At 36.4% G+C, this 18,160-nt stretch overlaps 1 protein-coding gene across 2 annotated transcripts in view; it reads right to left on the bottom strand.

The window, feature by feature from the left end:
• Positions 1-15,541: 15,541 nt before the first annotated feature.
• RORA (RAR related orphan receptor A) overlaps positions 15,542-18,160 on the bottom strand; it is a 702,197-nt gene continuing 699,578 nt past the window's right edge. For both annotated transcript variants that reach the window (XM_041741549.1, XM_041741557.1), the window contains 2 exons: positions 17,544-17,656; positions 15,542-15,903 (listed from right to left, as the gene is read on the bottom strand). In XM_041741549.1, the coding sequence (XP_041597483.1) occupies positions 15,739-15,903; positions 17,544-17,656 (278 nt within the window). In that variant the 3' untranslated portion in view covers positions 15,542-15,738. The remainder of the gene's footprint in view (positions 15,904-17,543; positions 17,657-18,160) is intronic.

Raw genomic sequence — 18,160 nt, 5'->3', positions numbered from 1 at the left:
GGCCCTGCGTAATGACGTCACGGGCGACGCCGCGGGCGGGGCCCCTGCTCCCTTCCCTCGGACGCTCCGGGTGCTTTGCCTGGAAAGCGCGAGGGCCGCCTTGCCGGGACTTGCTCCGCGGAAGAGATCGAGGCTTGTGTCGTCCTAGAAAGTCCCCGACCTCGAGGGAATAATGATGGGTCAAAAGAGGGACGCGCGACAAGTACAGTCCTAAGACCCCAGCAGAGCTGGTTGTGACCTGGGGCAAAATATCTTTAGTTTTCCTAATCTTGTTATCTCATCTGTGAAATGGAGTTACCAGCGGCACGCACTTAGGGTTTTTTGTTTTGTTTTGTTTTGTTTTTACTTAGGGTTTTTGAAAGGATTAAATGAGGTAATGGATAAAGCTGAGCTCAGCCCGCCACCTGGCACATACTAGCACCTCCACTCCATCCCCACTCCATTTCCGGATGTCCCCTTCTACCTGCAGCGACCCTGGTGGGCCCCGCTAATCTTATTTTCATTCATTAAAAGGAAGATTTATTGAGCGTCTACGATGTGTGTTGGGTGCTGGGGACACAGAGGACTAAGACGCAATACCCGTTTTCCCAAGAGCTTTTGATCACTGGGACTCTCATTCACATTAAATAATGATAAAACAACAAAGTAGGAAGCTACGGGAGAGAGATTTTGTAAATTCAGAGAGGACAGAAATCACTCGTGAGAGGGACGGAAAACAGCTATTGAATCCTTGCATGTCAGTTACTACATTGGGCATTTGACATGTCAGCTCATTTGAAGAATCTGAAATACATGGGTGATGGGAAAGGGCATTCTAGAAAGGGATCAGCACAAGGAAGTGCACAAACCTATTGCGTGAACAGAGTCCAGTTTGTATGCTAGCAGGAAGGCATGTTCTAAATTTTGCCATGATTTATGATATTGTTTAAAACTATGTTTACAGGGATCCCTGGGTGGCGCAGCGGTTTGGCGCCTGCCTTTGGCCCAGGGCGCGATCCTGGAGATCCGGGATCGAATCCCACATCAGGCTCCCGGTGCATGGAGCCTGCTTCTCCCTCTGCCTGTGTCTCTGCCTCTCTCTCTCTCACTGTGTTCCTATCATAAAAAAAAAAACAAAAACAAAAAAAAAAACTATGTTTACACAGAAATTATACTTCTATTAAAAGTCCCCCTTGAATACAGGGACCCTTAGGTAATTTGTTTTGCTGAGAATGCAAGGACTATAAAGAGTAGTAGAGGAAGAGTTTGAAAAACAGATTGGGACTAAGCCACAGAAGAACATATAAACTAGACTAAGGATTCTTTGACTTTATTGTGTAAGAAATGAAATGTTGGTCTAGGGAGTGGGGGTTGCTTATCAGCAGAGGAATGCTAGAGGAGACGGTGCTTGTGAATACTTGCAGATCAGCTGGAGCAAGGGAGTGGCACTGTGCAGGTAGCATCTATTTGGTGAGTGATATTCACAGCCTGTGCTAGGACAGAGATGGATATCAAGGCAGTGTAGAATTTTAGGGGGTACTATCTCATAAAGCATGCAGAGAGAATTGGGACTCCTATCTTACTCTTCAGCAGCTGCTTGAAAAAGGGCACAAGAATTGTTCAAGCACATATGCTGCTGGGATTGGCCCATAGTAGTGCGGGGTGGTAACATCACCAGTCATGGCCTGTGTTGAGATTACAGATTATTATCAAAAGCATGCTCTGGTTTGGTGTTTTTGATTTCCGGTGGTTACAAGATAGCACATAGAATCAGAATTTTTATTTTTATTTTTTAAATTTTTTATTTATTTATGATAGTCACAGAGAGATAGAGAGGCAGAGACACAGGCAGAGGGAGAAGCAGGCTCCATGCACCAGGAGCCCGACGTGGGATTCGATCCCGGGTCTCCAGGATCGCGCCCTGGGCCAAAGGCAGGCGCCAAACCGCTGCGCCACCCAGGGATCCTGAATCAGAATTTTTAGAGCTGGAAGGAACTTTGGAGATTATCTAATCCAACCTCTTATTTTCCTCATAAAGAAACTGGGGCCTAGGTTGTCAAGTGACTTTTCCAACATTAAATGATCAGTGACAAAGTGGCTACTAAAAATCAGGTCTTAACAACTTTCGCCATTACAATACATTAAATATATGTATCCTTTCTTCTTTATGCTCTACTTGTAAACCAGAAGCACTTTAGTGAAAAGATCATGGGTTTTTGGAGTCTAGCTGATATGGGTTTCATCTCAGTTTTCCTGCTTATAGGCAGTGTAATCCTACACATGTTGCATCTCCTCTTTGAGCCTTGGTTTCCTTATTTGGGTAATCAAGACAGTAATATCTCACAGAGTTGTTGTAAGGATTAGAAGTAACATATAAAAAGTACATCGCAAAGAGTTCAACATAAAATAACCATTAGTACATACTTCTTCTGCCCTTCCCAAACCACAAAAACCCACAGTGGAGGTAGCATTGTAAGCAAATGATTATAATACAAATAAGAAATGGTACATACATATACACACCACATATTGATTCTATGGGAACATGATGAGGAAGGAACTTATTCTGACTGAGACAGCTTAGAGACCACTTCAGAGAAGTTTAATTTATATTGCATCTTGAAAGATGAGTAGGAGTTCCCTGGGTAAAAAAGGGGCTATGGGTTTTCAGGTGTGGAGAAAGTGCAGAAATTTGAAACAGCACTGCATGTTCCGGGGAAGGGAAAAAGCTACTGCATTGTTGTGGGCTGGGGTTGGGGGCATGAAGGCCATTGGACTGGAAAGGGAGAAGGAACCAGAGATGGTCTTCATGTTATATTAGAGAATTTGGACATTGGACTTAATTCTCTGGGCGATGGGGAAACCAGTGTGTATGTGTGTCTCTGTGTCTGTACATCTAAAATAGCTTTATTGAGGTATAATCTATGTGCCATAAAATTCACCCATTTTATTTGTATCATTCACTGATTTTTAGTAAATGTATGGAGTTTTGCAGCCCACAGTCAACTGGCAAGTTTTAAAACATTCCATTACTCTGAAAAATCCTTTGTGCTTCTTTGCAATTAATCTTTCTTCCTGCCCTCTAGCCCCAGGCAAACACAAATCTGCTTTCCATCTCTATAGATTTGCCTTTTTTGGATGTTTCATATAAATAAAATCATGCAATATGGATTCTTTCTCTTGGAAGAATATTTTTTAAGACCATCCATGTTGCAGTAGGTATTAATAGTTTTGTTGCTGAATTGTAGTGAATTTATTGGTATGCCCCATTTTGTTTGTGCATGCAACAGTTAACAGACATTAGATGGTTACCACCTTTCTGGCTATTATGAGTCATGTTGTTATGAGAGTTTGTATACCAATCACTGTGTGAACTTTGTATTTTCATTTCTTTTGGGCAGATACCAAGGAGTGGAATTGCTGGACTGTACGTAAATTTAACTTTTTAAGAGCCTACCAAGCTGTTTTCCAAAGTGATTGTATCATTTTATTCTGTGGATTTTTATGCAGAGGAAATATTTGGTTTTCCATTCTTGCTAAACTGAAAACCAAACTCAGACATTGAATGAGAAGTGAATATCATTTTAAAAGAATTTGTAACAGTAGACTTTTTTTGAGTTTATAAAATGTTTCATTGGACTAAATTTCAAAAAGAATTTCTTAAAATGGCAACCACTTGGCTAAGTGAAGTTATTGCAGTTGCTTCTAGATGTGTATTTCTTCTTGTGGACCAAGTCAAGACAGAGGCACATGCATGATCATCTATTTTTTTTATTAGTAACAAGTCATTTTCCTATCATTCAGCTAATGAGCTTCTTCTGCTTGATTTGGGATGAACTTAGCCTTGGAGAGTTTATTGTGTGGTAACAACTTCACTCAGGGAATTACTTCATGAACTTAACAATCATCCATAATATTCTTTCAAAATGAGAATTCATAAATAGTTCTCTAGGAAAGAGTTTTTGATCTACGAATTGATTCAGAGCTATTGGGGGAAATACTGTTGCCAGTAGTAACTTGTTCAAACCTGACTTTTCAGCAATTAATGTATTTCAAGGGGGGGCGGAATTATCATTAGTCCTGAAAACCAGCATAATGCTCTGGCTTAGGATATCCTGTTTCAGAGGAGAATGGCTAACATGGTCAAAATTTTCCACTCAGAAGATAATACGTTTTGAAATATAGTTTGTAGTGTTCTATATTAACATGGTCCCTGCACTAAAAACAACAAAACAAACCAGAACTAACTGTTCATCTGAATGCTGGTCTTTTATAGGGAGCCTCTAACTCTCCCATGGAGAGAGGCTGAAGACAGAAGAGATAATTTCAAGTAAGATAATTAAGCAGTTATTTATATTTATCTTTAGAATACATTATGTATTTATTGGCAGGATAAAGAAAGAATGGTAGAAAAGGTGGATGTGTGATTTGCTAGGAGGTTACTATCATAATTTGGGGTGAGGCTAATCTTAAAATTAATTTTTGTTCTCTAAGCACAGAACAATCAAGAAGTTGAAGCAACTTCTCCCCCGCAGAGAGGAAGTGATCCTGGAATTAAATATATTGTTTGAGAAGCCTATCAAGTGGATAAGCAATAAATGGATTGCTGAGACATGACTGTATTTTACTGGAGTCAATAGTCCCCCTCCTGAGGAGAAAAAAAATCCAGAGGCAGAGTCAATCTGTTAAGACTAGTTTATCTCTTTCCAACATCAGAGATAAATGACATTAGAAAATTAAAAAAGGATTTTTCTCCACCTCACAAGTAGTGGTACAGTGAAATTATAGTGTGCCTGTTAATTTTGCAATAGGCTTCTGCCAATAGGAGAGTCTAGGCTTGCCATAAGAAACATTGAGTACCCAACAATGAGATTCTTCTGGGATCCAGGAGTGTTCTCTTGACAAAAATTCCCTGCTTCCTCCCATGTTCCTGAAATTTCTTAGGCAAGACTGTATTTATTCTTCTTGTTTCTGGCGACTTATAGAATATTAACAATCTCTTTTAGAACATGGCTTTGAATATTACTGGGTCCCATCTCCAGTTTCTTGTTCAAAAGGGGGAAGAGAAGGTGCTGAGCTACATCTCAGCCCATCAGCAGTTAACCCCTTAGTAGTAACAGTACCAACCAAGATACACTGTGGTCAGATCTTACTATTATTGTTTTTGCTTTTTCTCCAAGAGTTTATTAATCTGACATTTGTTTTCCTTTCTAAATCTCCCATGAGATCATTATATACAGAATGGTAAGAAATCCTTCTTACACTCTCGTTCTGGTATCTCTTTGAAGCTGGGCAAGCTAATCCATGGAGAGGTGAGTGTAAACCATTGTTTTTATCAGAAAGAGTTTAGGCATGGGTTTGGCCAAAGGCCTGGAGGTGACAGATTTCATTACATGAATTCCATTTTTTCCATTAATTCTTAATTTCCTGAGATACTGGAAGGTGGTGAATATTTATAATTATATAGAACTTGACAGTCTACAAATATTTCACATGCGTAATCTCATTCTTCCTCTTCTCAGAAGCAGTTGGAAATAAAAGCAGGATTAAGGACTGTCACATGAAAAACTTTGGGGATCAGTTCAAACATTTATTGTACTGAGTGCAAGAGACACTTAGGTATTGTAGTATGTGCGTGTGAAGGAAAATGCCAACTCAGTTGCATTTATTCTGACCTCAGCATATTTTATAATTTGGATGTCCTTGATGTTACTTTCAAAATAATTTTTAAAATCTTTTTATTACTTTCAAAATAATTTATGCTGAGATGTTTTGCATCATTAAAATAGTGTGATACTTAGCTGATATTAAATTTATTAGTTTACTCCTATATAATCTACTCAAGAGGTGGTTGGGCTGAGGTAGGGCAAAGACATCTCAGAAAGTTAGATTTTTTTAACATCTTTGGCATCATTTCTGACACTCCATTTTAATGATTTCTAAAGCAAAGATGACAAAGTATGGTGTGCATTCAGGATTTCTCCCCTCCTGCACATCAGGGCAGATACCACTAATCAGTCATGGCATTCTTCTTTGAGACAGCCAGCAGCCTGAGAATCCTCAACTGTATTTCTAGCGGCTATGACCAATCAATAGATATTATCTCACAAGTTAAAACTTCTTTCTTTAGCTTCTCAGATCCAAAGGGTATCTTGAGCCTTCTATATACTTTTCCCTCAGCAAATGGAAATGAATTATTTTTTTAAAAGTACTGTACTACAGACCAGTACTTCCCAGACTTTAGTATGCAAACCAATCACTTGAAGATCTTGTAAAAATTCAGATTCTAATATAGTAGGTCTGGGAAGGTGCCCAGAATTCTGCATTTCTAATAAGGTCAAGGTTGCAGGTGATGGCAGGGCTACTGACCCGTGGACCACACTTTGAGTAGCAAGATTCTACTAGCCCATTTTTTGGAGACAAAATGTGAGCTAGAAAACTATGTACAAGGAAACTCAATACCCAAGAAAAAAGAATAAAAACAAGGCAAGTGTTCCATTAGAAGCTGAAGTTTTATTATAGGATAACAGTACATAAAGCACATCTAAAATTGATGTGTTCAATGCACTTTTAATAAAGGTAATGTAATATTAAAGGTACAGTTTCTAAGTACAATATAACAACATTCATATTAGAATGAAAATTGGAGTATTTAAAAGACAACATTAAATCTCTCTTTTTTTTTACAGCTTGTATTTACAAAATGAATCAAAATATTTTTTTTTTAAATTGAGGACTCAATAAAATAACAAACAGCTGGAAATAAGCAGACTACTGTAAGAGTGAATTGAAAAGAAAACCCAATGTAAGTGAAAAGTTGGATGATCCTCTAATAAAGATCATTAGCAAAGTTTTAGTACAATACTATTTTTAGGATTTCCATAAATGGCTTGCATTTTTAGTGTGGCAGAAAAGGAGTTTTTACATACTGTACACAAAACAGACAGCATATATTTATAGGTACAGTATTACTGTTTCCAAACTTGCATGTATATTTACAGAAGGCTGAGTTTGTTACTCACAGAGTTTTGTGAAATTTGTGTGCTTAATCTTCAAGACCTACACACAATTAGAATCAGCATTTCATGTGGTCGTTTTAAATGTGGCTTTAATACTTGGTTGTAGAAGAAAGTGTTAACCATAAGGCTTGACGTACTTTATAAATTTACCCCCAAAAAAATCCCAAGAAAAAATTTTAATTTGGGCACACTTGTCATTTAACAATTATCAAATGCTGACATGTGCTGGCCATTGTGTAGACACAAAGAGATACAATCTCTACTTTCAGGAAGTTTAGGATACTAAGTGGTGCTTAAAAAACAAAAACAAAAACAAAACAGGTATCAATCTCTAAGTGAAGCAATAAGGAATGACATGATTTGTATTAAAGAGATTTCTCCCTAAACTGTAGCCAATTCTCTTTAAAAGGTTAACTATTAGCATTCGCTCTCATTAACCACATGATTGCATTTATAATTAAGGTAACAGCAACTCTTCCATAAAAATGGAAAATGTCTAGAATTGTGGGTAAATATGCAGTGCATGGAAGCCAATAACCATGGCTTGAGAATTTATCACCTTCAATTACAAAAAGTGCAGTAAACAGAAACATTTGCTCTATATTTATAAATTGCTCAAAAATCTTTGCTAAAGATCTTACAAATTCAGTAATATTACAGAACAATTCTAATCAATATTTAATAAGGTTAACTACATCCTTAGTTAGATATTTGATATACTTTTGTTTTTAACAATGCCAATAGGTCTTGGGAGAATAGGTGAAAGAGTTTAACTAAGCTCATTGTTAGATAACTTGTAAAATGAAGGTCTTTTACTCACAGTTCATGGAACTGGTTGAGGTCAGATTAAAACAGAACATCCCTTGTCAAATTTGCTCTATGGCCCGTGCTCTGCCATGATACTGGATATCTCCAAGCTTCTCATGGCTCAGGTAGGAGGGGAAACACTTATTCTGCCATCAAGCCACCAAGGATATTTTATATAAATGCCTAAATAGGAGCTAAGTACACAACTCAGTCAGGTGCCAATAACATGATTCCTTAGTAAGAAAAAAAGAAGTATTACTCCATTAAACTAGAGTGTTTTTTTAGGATCTTGAAGGCCTGGAAAATTATTTTTTCAGCTCAGGAGATATGGTATAAAGCCAAGTAGCAAACATAAAGTAAATGCTAAGAAGTTTTCATGTATCCATATTTATAAACAAATTCACCCTATAGATGTCAAATATCCATACTAAGGAAGTAATTTTATCCTAATTAAATACACTCTAGAATAATTTATATAATGATATTATGTATTTAAAGAGAAAAGCGTGTCCCAAATCCAGCACTCTGATACAGCTGCCAGTTGGGAACAGGTAGATATATATATATATGTATATATATACAAATATATAGTTATACTCAGTGAAATTAACAAGACCCAAAGGTGGTATTGTCTAGGAATAAAAGGGATTTTTTTGTTGTTGTTCACAAAAGTAACTTATCTAGCACCACACATCAGAAAAACACAAAAATAGCACACTCTAGTTCTAAACAGCTATGTCTAAAATAGATTATATAGTAAAACCAGTATTATACAGCATATTGTGGATTTGATAAACAGATAAATATTTGCACTGAGTAGGCTGTTTATAATATAACATTTTCTTATCTATACAGAATGAAAGCCAAAAAGTTAACTGTATAGAGATGTGCAGAACAACATTAAATATTATGACTTAAAAGCAGGGACCAAGGTAAATTTGAAAGAAGAGTAAGAGAGAAAATGTTTACAGGCCATTACAAGTTCTTAAGTTAATAGTAAATAAGGAATCAATTGCTCAAGTTGAAGAAAGCAGTAAACAAGAGATTGCATTTACATGCAGATGTCTAAAATTTGTATTTTTTTAAGTCTATGCACAAAAGTCATTTGTTTTATTGCTTGACATTCAGTTATGGCTAGATTATTTAACCTATTTTTTTTGTACTTTGGAAACAAGAATATTGTTAAAGGTGCCATAAAAATGGACAACATTGAAAACGGTTTGCAAATAAACCACCTAACACTGCAGTTCTTTATACATATTAAAAGCCTTGTCTGGGGTTTGTCATATGTTAAATATATTTAAACTGGGAAAATATGTTGTAGCTTGAAGCCTCCCATTGGCCCAAACATCCAATACAAAAACACATCTCCACAAAAGGAGCAAGCAGACAGAACAGGTACATTTAAAGAAGCAGCCAGCTAATGTCCTAATGTTTAAAAATTTACCACTGTTTTATATGAGATTTCAAACCACTGTGGATATAAGAAGAGAATTTTGGATTCAGGAAGATGTGTACAGTACATACGAATTTTTTTTTTTGTGAAATCATATTCACTATATTGCTCAAGAATTATCTGCATTTACATATGCAATCTGTTCAATAATAACCAGTTCCTAGAAATAGTTTTCATCCACATTAAAGTCATAATGAGTGAGAAGGGAAACACACAGACACTGGAGAGAATTCAGTTGCTCTTAGAGAACAACAGCACGGAACGTGAGGGCGTATGCAGTGTGTCAAAGCTCACAGCAAGCTTTCATTAGTTCTTAGAAGGAAAAAAGCCAAAGAAAATGTGGCGAACACACTACATGTAAACGGCGAACACGGATTCTGTAGGCATCTATTTAAAATATTCATAGTCGCTTTTTTAACACAAGACTCCATGTTATATTGCATTGCTGAAAAAGCATTGTTTTTATTTGGATTGAATATTTTGTCATTGGTTTGTAAATAAGTAAATGACTGAATGAATGTATTTATTGCTCTAAGATTGGAGGGTCTGGTTAAACACAGAGATCCCTCCATCTATGACATCTTCTTAGTATAAAGCCAGGCTTTTGGATTATTTTAAAAATTATTCTGAGAGCCTGACAAAACTGGTCGGTCATACTTACAGAAACAAGCAACCTCTCCGGAAGTGAAACCGATTGCTTTGGAAAGACATTTTCTTCAGCCTCCTCATGTCTTAAGAATAAACAAAAATAGGAAGGCCTCTTGAATTGAATCTGGTGGAACCACTTTCCTAATACTAGTGTTTAGGGATAGAATGAAAACTCATATCGTAGACTGTTGGCAATAGGTCAAGACTTACTATTGCAATTACATTTCTGTTAATCTGATCCACAGTATAAAGTTGTTTCTATAGGGTTCTGTTGTATCATATCTTTATAAGTAAGACATGGCAATCACGTTATAGTATGTGAAAATGTTAATAACCTGTGTCTGTGTATGTATGTACATGTGTGTATATATGTATATGTGCATGTATGTATATGTATGGTGTATATATGTAGAGGTGTGTGTGTATGTATATATATATGTTGAGAGAGAAGGAGAGAGGGGTTTCTGCCATTTTCCATAGTCTTCATTATCAAAAAAGCAAGAAGGTCAAAATTTCTTTTTCATCTAAACGACATGGAAAGTTTCCCCAAATTATACTCCGCTATGGTTGTAAGAAATTATGGAAAGCTCCTTCTGAATGTGTATTCCAAGTAAGGAAGAATCAAAGCCAACAATATACTGAGGTTCGCTGACATTATGAAAATACATGGAAACATGAGAATGAAACTATATTGCAAAAATGTCAAATATAACCCTAAAAGCTGATTCATGGCGCTGTTATATAGGTGGGTTTTGTCTGTCTTTAAACATTAGCTCTTGTATTAATTCAACAGATGAAAACTATAAAAGTAGAAGTAAAAGAGCTGTGAAACATAAAGGGATTTGGGGGTTTGCTTTTAGAGGAGAACACAATGAAAATAACAGTTATTTGTTGGCATTTGAAAAAAATGTGTTCTAATTTTCACCTCTTTCACTGCACTGATAGGCAGAGCTCTCATCTCATTATAGTCTTAGACAATTTTTTGCATACTATGTAGAATTTGAAAGTTTCTAATATATAATGCTATGAATTTATCATGAATATTTTAATTATCAGAGGAAGGTCAATGGAGTATGTAGGATTGCACATGAAGTGATGCTCTCTGTCGGTACACTGCCTATTAATTTATCTTGTGAACATACTGGCATAACTTTATACTGCTTTGGAAGCTATTCAACACTTTTAACCACACAAGACTGAAGAACACATATATTTTGAACTCAACAAAATGAGACAATAGTGAAGAGTTTACACACACACACAGAGTTCTACACAGTTCACTTGTGCCTTGAGGGATAGTATTATTATCACTATTATTAATAATAAAAAACACAATTTGTCCCAGTAATACTGGCCACCCTGTTTGAAGAGTTTTAGAAGATCCCTGAGCACATTGTTTCTGACTCTTAACCCCGACTCCAAAGTGATAGGGCTTCTATTGTTGATATCAAGATGGATTGTCATTCACAGTAAGTCAATCATAAGGTGCTTATTTACCCTTTTTTTTTTCACCAATCAGCACAAAGAACTGTCAGAAAATAACTTTTTATTATTATTATTATCTTAAAATAATAGCACTGGAAGGACACATGATTTAAACAATCAATGTTTGAAAACAGTGGCTTTAGGATTATTATCTGGCTGCCCCTCAACAATAACAAGTGATTCAATCGACATTCCTTAGCCAAAAACAAAAGGCAAAAAAACCAAAAACAAAAACAAAAACCAAAAAACCAAAACTGTACAAATATGTATTTTTTTCCCTGAGGGATCAAGGTACACCCGCAAGTGCTCTATGTACATATTGCACTAGAGAGGAATGAAGAACATGTGCAAAAAAGCAACAATGAGAGAAGCTTACATCCTACTTAAACCTTTTCATTAAAGATTCTACTACGTTGTTTTGCATTTTGGAATGTCGGAACACAAACAGCTATTCCTTAGTCTAAAACTAAAAACACATATTTCTACTATGGCACATTCAATGAAATAAAAAGTTTTCCAAAGACAGATAGACAAATTCCATCAAGAAAATAATACAAAGTTTGTTTGTTTGTATTTTTTTTTTTAGAAAATTACATTACTTTCTTTCTTTGTTTCACATTACAAAATCTTTTTTTTTTCTTTACACAAATCACATTTTATTGCAGGAATATTTCAAGTGCCATCAAATATTTATAGAAGGGTTAAAAAAATAGAAGTCTCTCTAAAGTGGTCCAGACAAGGCTTTGTATAGAATAAATCTTTTTTTCCCCATCTTCTAGTTTTGATTTAAGTATTTTGAATACATTTTCTTTTCCATTGACACTTAGTAGCCTAGAAGCGGTCTGACACACGCACATCATACACACAAAAACCACACACACACACATACACACACACTCCCTCCTCACCTGGCCCTCAGCCCACCCCCATACGCTCACAGAGATCTGGGTATCCACACTATAAAGAACAACCAAACTTAGAAGCAGTGTCTTGTTATATTTTCCTTAAGTTAGGAAGGGTGAATTAGGATGCTGAAGACTTTTTAAAAAATCCATAGCTTTAACGCAAATTAGGATGCTGAACACTTAAAAAAAATCCATAGCTTTAACACAATTTGCAAACTGTCCAAAAAAGCACTTTCATCTGCACTTTTGTTTTCATTGTGAACAAGGCCAGGTTCTTCAGAATACAATACAACCATCTGACACCATTGTAACCAAAGGTATTCAGGCTTTGTACAAAAGCCTTATGTACCCTATGTGAAAAAAACTGTATAAAAGGCATTATAGCAGCCGGGATAACAATGATGTGATTCCAATCTTTGAAAGACTATTGGATATTTAAGTATAGGAAACTTTAATTATAAGAAATCTTAAGCATAATTGTTCTGTATCACCAAGTAGTTTGTGTCATTACACAAGAGTTACTATAACAGAATAAAAATGCAAAGTTTTTCACATCCTTTTCTATACTTCATTTTTTAAACTGAATTTATTGTTTAACTTCAGATCCCAACTTTGATCCAAATAATAGTTGTTCCCTCTGTGCACCGAGCACACCCTTCCTGCTCTGTTCCTACACTGTCGATGTATTTTGCTCTTAAAGTCCTCACCTTGCTTTTCTTTCAGAAAGACCTGATAGCAGCATCATGTCAATGTATATTGGTTTGTTCTAAAAGCAATGTCACCATGGTGTGACTACTACTGGGATTAAGCATCTTTTTTTTTTCATTTGGTACATGCAAAATTCTTTCTGGGAAAAGGAATTTCTTTTAAGCTCAACATTATGCTCTCTCTCACCCTTAGAGAAGTTCAATTAGTTCTTAATCGTTTCACAAATGGACACTGGAATTAGGTTTAGTTGCTCTTTAATGCGCTAGCACCTGAGGCTGGTCATATTCAGAAAGCTTTGGTTAAAAAGAAGTTAATATACTTTAATAAAACCATCCCCAAATTTAGTGAATCAGAATGACAAAAAACAAAAATCAGACCAAAATAAAAACACACCACCACCCTCCCACCAGGAGAAACAATAGGGAAAAAAAATGGACAAATAAATAACTAAGCTTGGTACTCTTTTCAGAGTATAAATACTATTGATCATTAAAGGAACTATGCTTATTTAAATTAAAAATTTGATTTAACCCTTCCTGCCCAAATATAAATACTATATGCTGATAGTTAACCTCTCTATATAAACACTCACATAAAGTTTAATATACTTGTAAGAAATTTAAGTAAATATTACTCTCGTCTTCTATTTATGGTTAAACCCTTTTACAATGTTTTTGAAAAAAAAATTAAGATGTTATTTAGGCTTCATACACACTTATGTGTGAATAATTCCTTCCTCTTTTCCAAGTCCCTCAGGAAACAAATCAGAAAATCAGTGGAGTTAAAGCCAGAGTAGAGGGCTCTGGGAAGCCCGTGCTGTGATCCACATGACATTAGGAGCCATAGTTCCTAGGGAAGATTCAAGAGGACCCTGGTGGTAGAGACACTTTCTTTGCTATAAAGGGCTGCCTGGAAACTCCCACCTTTGCACTATGGGAAGATGTTCCCTTTCCTGTATAAACATGGTCTTTCAGACCCAAAGTCTGAGTCCCACCCCAACTGATGAAAATCATCTTCGAAATGCCTACATTTCCAAAGGGCACTTATTTTTAAAACATGCACACTTGTGTATCAGATTGTTCATTTTCCCTTCTAATAATTCCATTGGGAATTATTAAAATAAAAAAGCCCCCCAAACATGAAATAAAACAAAAACATTCAATATTTCTCACCTGAACACAAAAGCCAAACAATCTTCTAAATATTTAATAAAATAAATTACAGTCCACAGTTTTCTAGTGAAGATAAATACAAGAGTAAATGTTTGCGGCTAGCATCAACTTCACTTTGAATGCTTAAAATATTTAATATTTAAATAAGAGAAACCAGTTCAGTGTTGCATATCTCCCCTTGTCCTTCTATCCACTGTCTGTGAAATATGGAGAGCAATATTCTAGAACTATAGCATCTAGAAGCAGCTCGTCTAGAACTAGTTCACTCTGAGATACACTCTTAGAATTCCTAGATTATACCAAGAACATAACCATTCATAATTAAATGCTTCATTGTCCTCACATGGGGAGTGTGTGTTGGCTCCAGATATGATCTTTGGGTCCTTCTTATAATAAAAGCTGAATTTCCAATGAATATTTGGCTTACTGATTTGTTCTCCAAGCATAAGAATTACAAGTTGAGACGGAGTCCATATAGCTACTGAATTTGTGAAATGAGCCTCCCCTCCTTCCTCCCCTTGCCTCCTTGAGGTGACATTTAAAAAACTTAGAAAAAAAAATGTGCATGATGGTATGAGTCCATAGCACCAATCGATCATTCCACTTTGTATGAAGCATAAACACATCTATCCTTAAACTTACCCAAAAGCAAAGTATAATTTAGGGAGAGTTCCGTTTCTAATTCCGAATAAAGTGTAGAAGAAAAAAAAAAAAAGAATCCGTATCGTGATTTCTAGATATGACCAGCCAGTCTTTTAAGAGTAATTTGTAAACAGCAGCATAAATACCTCCCGACGTACTTTCCAAGCCTTCTCAGTTAAACTTGTGTTTCTGGTGCACATGCGACGCGACAGTGAACACGCTAGCATTTAATTTAAAGAAAAAGGTGCAAAATGAAAGTGCCTTATCAATTCAACAGGAAAAGCTACACCAGTAACTACATTTTATATTAATTAAAACAATATATAAACAATATCTCTTTTAGCTATATATAGTCTTCATGCCCATTTACCCTGTAATATATTATAATGCTATTGTTTGCTAGTGCTATGGACCCTTTTCATGCCATCCTGCTGACTGGCAATGATCGGTGAGAAAAAATAAAAACTTCCTTCATGAGACAAAGAGCAAGTTGTGCAAAGTCACGCCGCCACCTCCATTATGCACACCAGTCACCGATTATTGCTGGACTCTCTGTGGTTATGACCGCTTGGTGACTCTGCGGAAAGTCTGTGGGCAGTGAGCTACGAGAAAAGGAAATGCTCCGACTTTAGTACCCTCCTCCAGTTGTAAACAGAGGTCAATGATCAAGAAGTAGAGACAGAAAAAGGGTCCATTTCTGTAGGCATAATGGAAATCATATGCATGAGAAAAACAAGTTCAACTTTTATTTGTTTTCATTGTTTCCCCTCCTTTGCCTGACCCCGATCACCAAAAGATGTGCAGTGTGTTGGCGCTCCAGGTCTGTGCAGGGCCATATAAAGTGTCTCGGTTAATTTTGTTGTGGTGGTTTTTCATGTTTGTACTTCAGACATTCTAGAAGTGCTTAGGTGACACATTTACCCATCAATTTGCATTGCTGGCTCAAATTCTGAAGTGAACAACTCCTTGTATAATGGAGGAAAATGAAGTCGCACAATGTCTGGGTATATTGCTTTAAATGCCATTAGCTTTTCTGTATGTCGTCCACATAAGGCTCTTAATGTAGACACCTTGCATATTAACTGTAAGTGGAAGAAAAGACACGTTGTGAGGAGAGAACAGACACAAGCATCAAAATTCAGGGAATCTGGAAGATCTTTAGCCCGTTGCTTACAAAGGTGAAACACACTGGAAGCAACTTACATGTTCTTCCAATAGGAAGACTGGTTAAAAACAAGTGTTAGGCATATCATAGAATACCAGGTATAGATTAAATACAATTTTTTGGGACAATTTTGAAGACAAATAATAGAATGACCTGAGAGGATGTTCATGAGCAGAAGTGGCAAAGTTGAGATAAGAAGCCAAGCCTCTCACCTCCTTCTCTTATTCCAACATGCTCTCTGCTCTCCCATCCCCACCCCTGCTCTCTACAGCTCTGGAGAAAAAAGACATCTGGTGCCAGAGAAGAAGACATGGAGGCAGTCATGGGCAGGCGAGGTCACTGCAACTAGAGATGATGGCATCCCCTACATATTTTTTGCAGAACCAGTACTAGCCAAGTCCAATGAAAACAAGTTTCTTTTGGAAAGACCTTTGCCTGTACAAAGCAATTTTGGGTCTGAGTATAAGGCTCAGAAGAAAGAATCATCAGAAGACCTGGGTGGAAGTCTCTGCATTGACCATTTCCCAGTTGAAGACAATACAACAGCTTGAAACGATGCTTTTTATACTCCAAAAGTACTGTGCAAATGATATATTATCTCTACCAGAATAATCCTAAGAAACATATTTGATAGATCTTGTCCATGGGTTAGGTGCTCTCTATAATGAAAGAGCCTCATTGTATCCTTGCATTGGGGCAAGAAGATGGAGAAGAAGGTAAGGGTCTGGAGAGTTCTTCTATTTTCCATTCCTGCCTCAATCTCTCATTGAATGGGTGCAAAATAAAAACAAAACAGCAATTAACCCCCAACTTCCCCTCTCTGACCTAACCCTAGCTATCAGGATAAAAGAAAAGAAAGCAGGAAGAAAAACCCAAACCTCTCAAATCCATCTTCCTGAACAATAAAACACATGAAATAGTCTAAAAAATAATAGGGCTGATTTTTCAAAGACCAAATACATATTTCCAGCACTAGCACTGAGGAATATTAGCATACTTTAAATTGACATCCTAATTATATTTTTATTGCAAAAGGTAATAATTAGCAAAAATGAGGCCTTATGCTTTGAATACAGGGTAGTAATGGGAAATTGATGAAGAAATTACAAAAGTCACTTTCTGTTGATTACTAATGAATGTAATGGAAATAGAACTAATATTAGAAGATGTGATTATCCTGCTTGTTTAGTCCTTTAAAACTTCTTCCTTCTAAATTCAAAGATTCCTCTCTAATTTATATCAGTGCAGAACATTAACTCTGCTCTATACACAACTTAGGAGGACTTCCAGAATGTGTCAATGCTTTAACAAAAAAAAAATTCCATCATTGCCCTGTTATTGCAAGACACTTCACAACCAGTGATGGTAAGTAGAACATAACCTGAATTTTGGCTCAACCAAATTTTTTGAAATGGAGATATTTCTTTATCTTTCAGTAGCCTAATTGCTTATGGATGCTTTCAGGGGCTGGTAAGATGACTTATAACGGTGGCTGACAGCAAGATCTGTGGTGAGGGATAGATTAGGCTATGCCAGCTGGACACCTTTCCCTCTTACCTTTGTAAGTATTCCATCTTCTCGGTGATTCTTCTGCAGGACGTGTTGAAGAGCTAGCTGAATTTTCTGTTGCAGTTTTTCAATTTTTACCTTTTCCTGCAGCCACGAGCGATCTACACACGAAGAATGATTATTTCTTAGTATTCCTCCTACGTGGTTTCAGGACACCCCAGTTCCTTAGGACTCTTATACACAGATTATTATACCACAACTCAGAGTTAGAGAACAATAGGCCAGTTTTAATCCTTGTTCAAAATCTGCTCCTAAAGCAGTGGAACACTGATCTACAACAGTACAGTGATAAAGCTTTCCATTTTTGCTGATGCTTAAGGAAAGGGAAGAGTCCTCCCCTTCCAAAAGGATAGCTATTTAAACCTAAGGCATATACAAGGGCAAATGAAACCACCTTGGACATTCAAATCTTTCTAATAATTACATTTCTGGATAAAATACTCAGAGCAATCCTGCTAGCCTTTCTGGCAAATATGAAAATTGCTTTTAATCCAAGGCGACTAAAATTGTCAAGAGAATTCCAAATGACTTAAGTGTTGTTAATTTAGTCTTTATGTGTAAAAGTTCCAAACAGAAGACAGTAAATTTGCAAAACAGATTATCCT

Source organism: Vulpes lagopus, chromosome 2 (genome assembly GCF_018345385.1).
Source record: "Vulpes lagopus strain Blue_001 chromosome 2, ASM1834538v1, whole genome shotgun sequence".
NCBI lineage: Eukaryota > Metazoa > Chordata > Mammalia > Carnivora > Canidae > Vulpes > Vulpes lagopus.
Note: the sequence above shows the minus strand (reverse complement) of the source record. Positions and strands in the feature narration are given on the sequence as shown.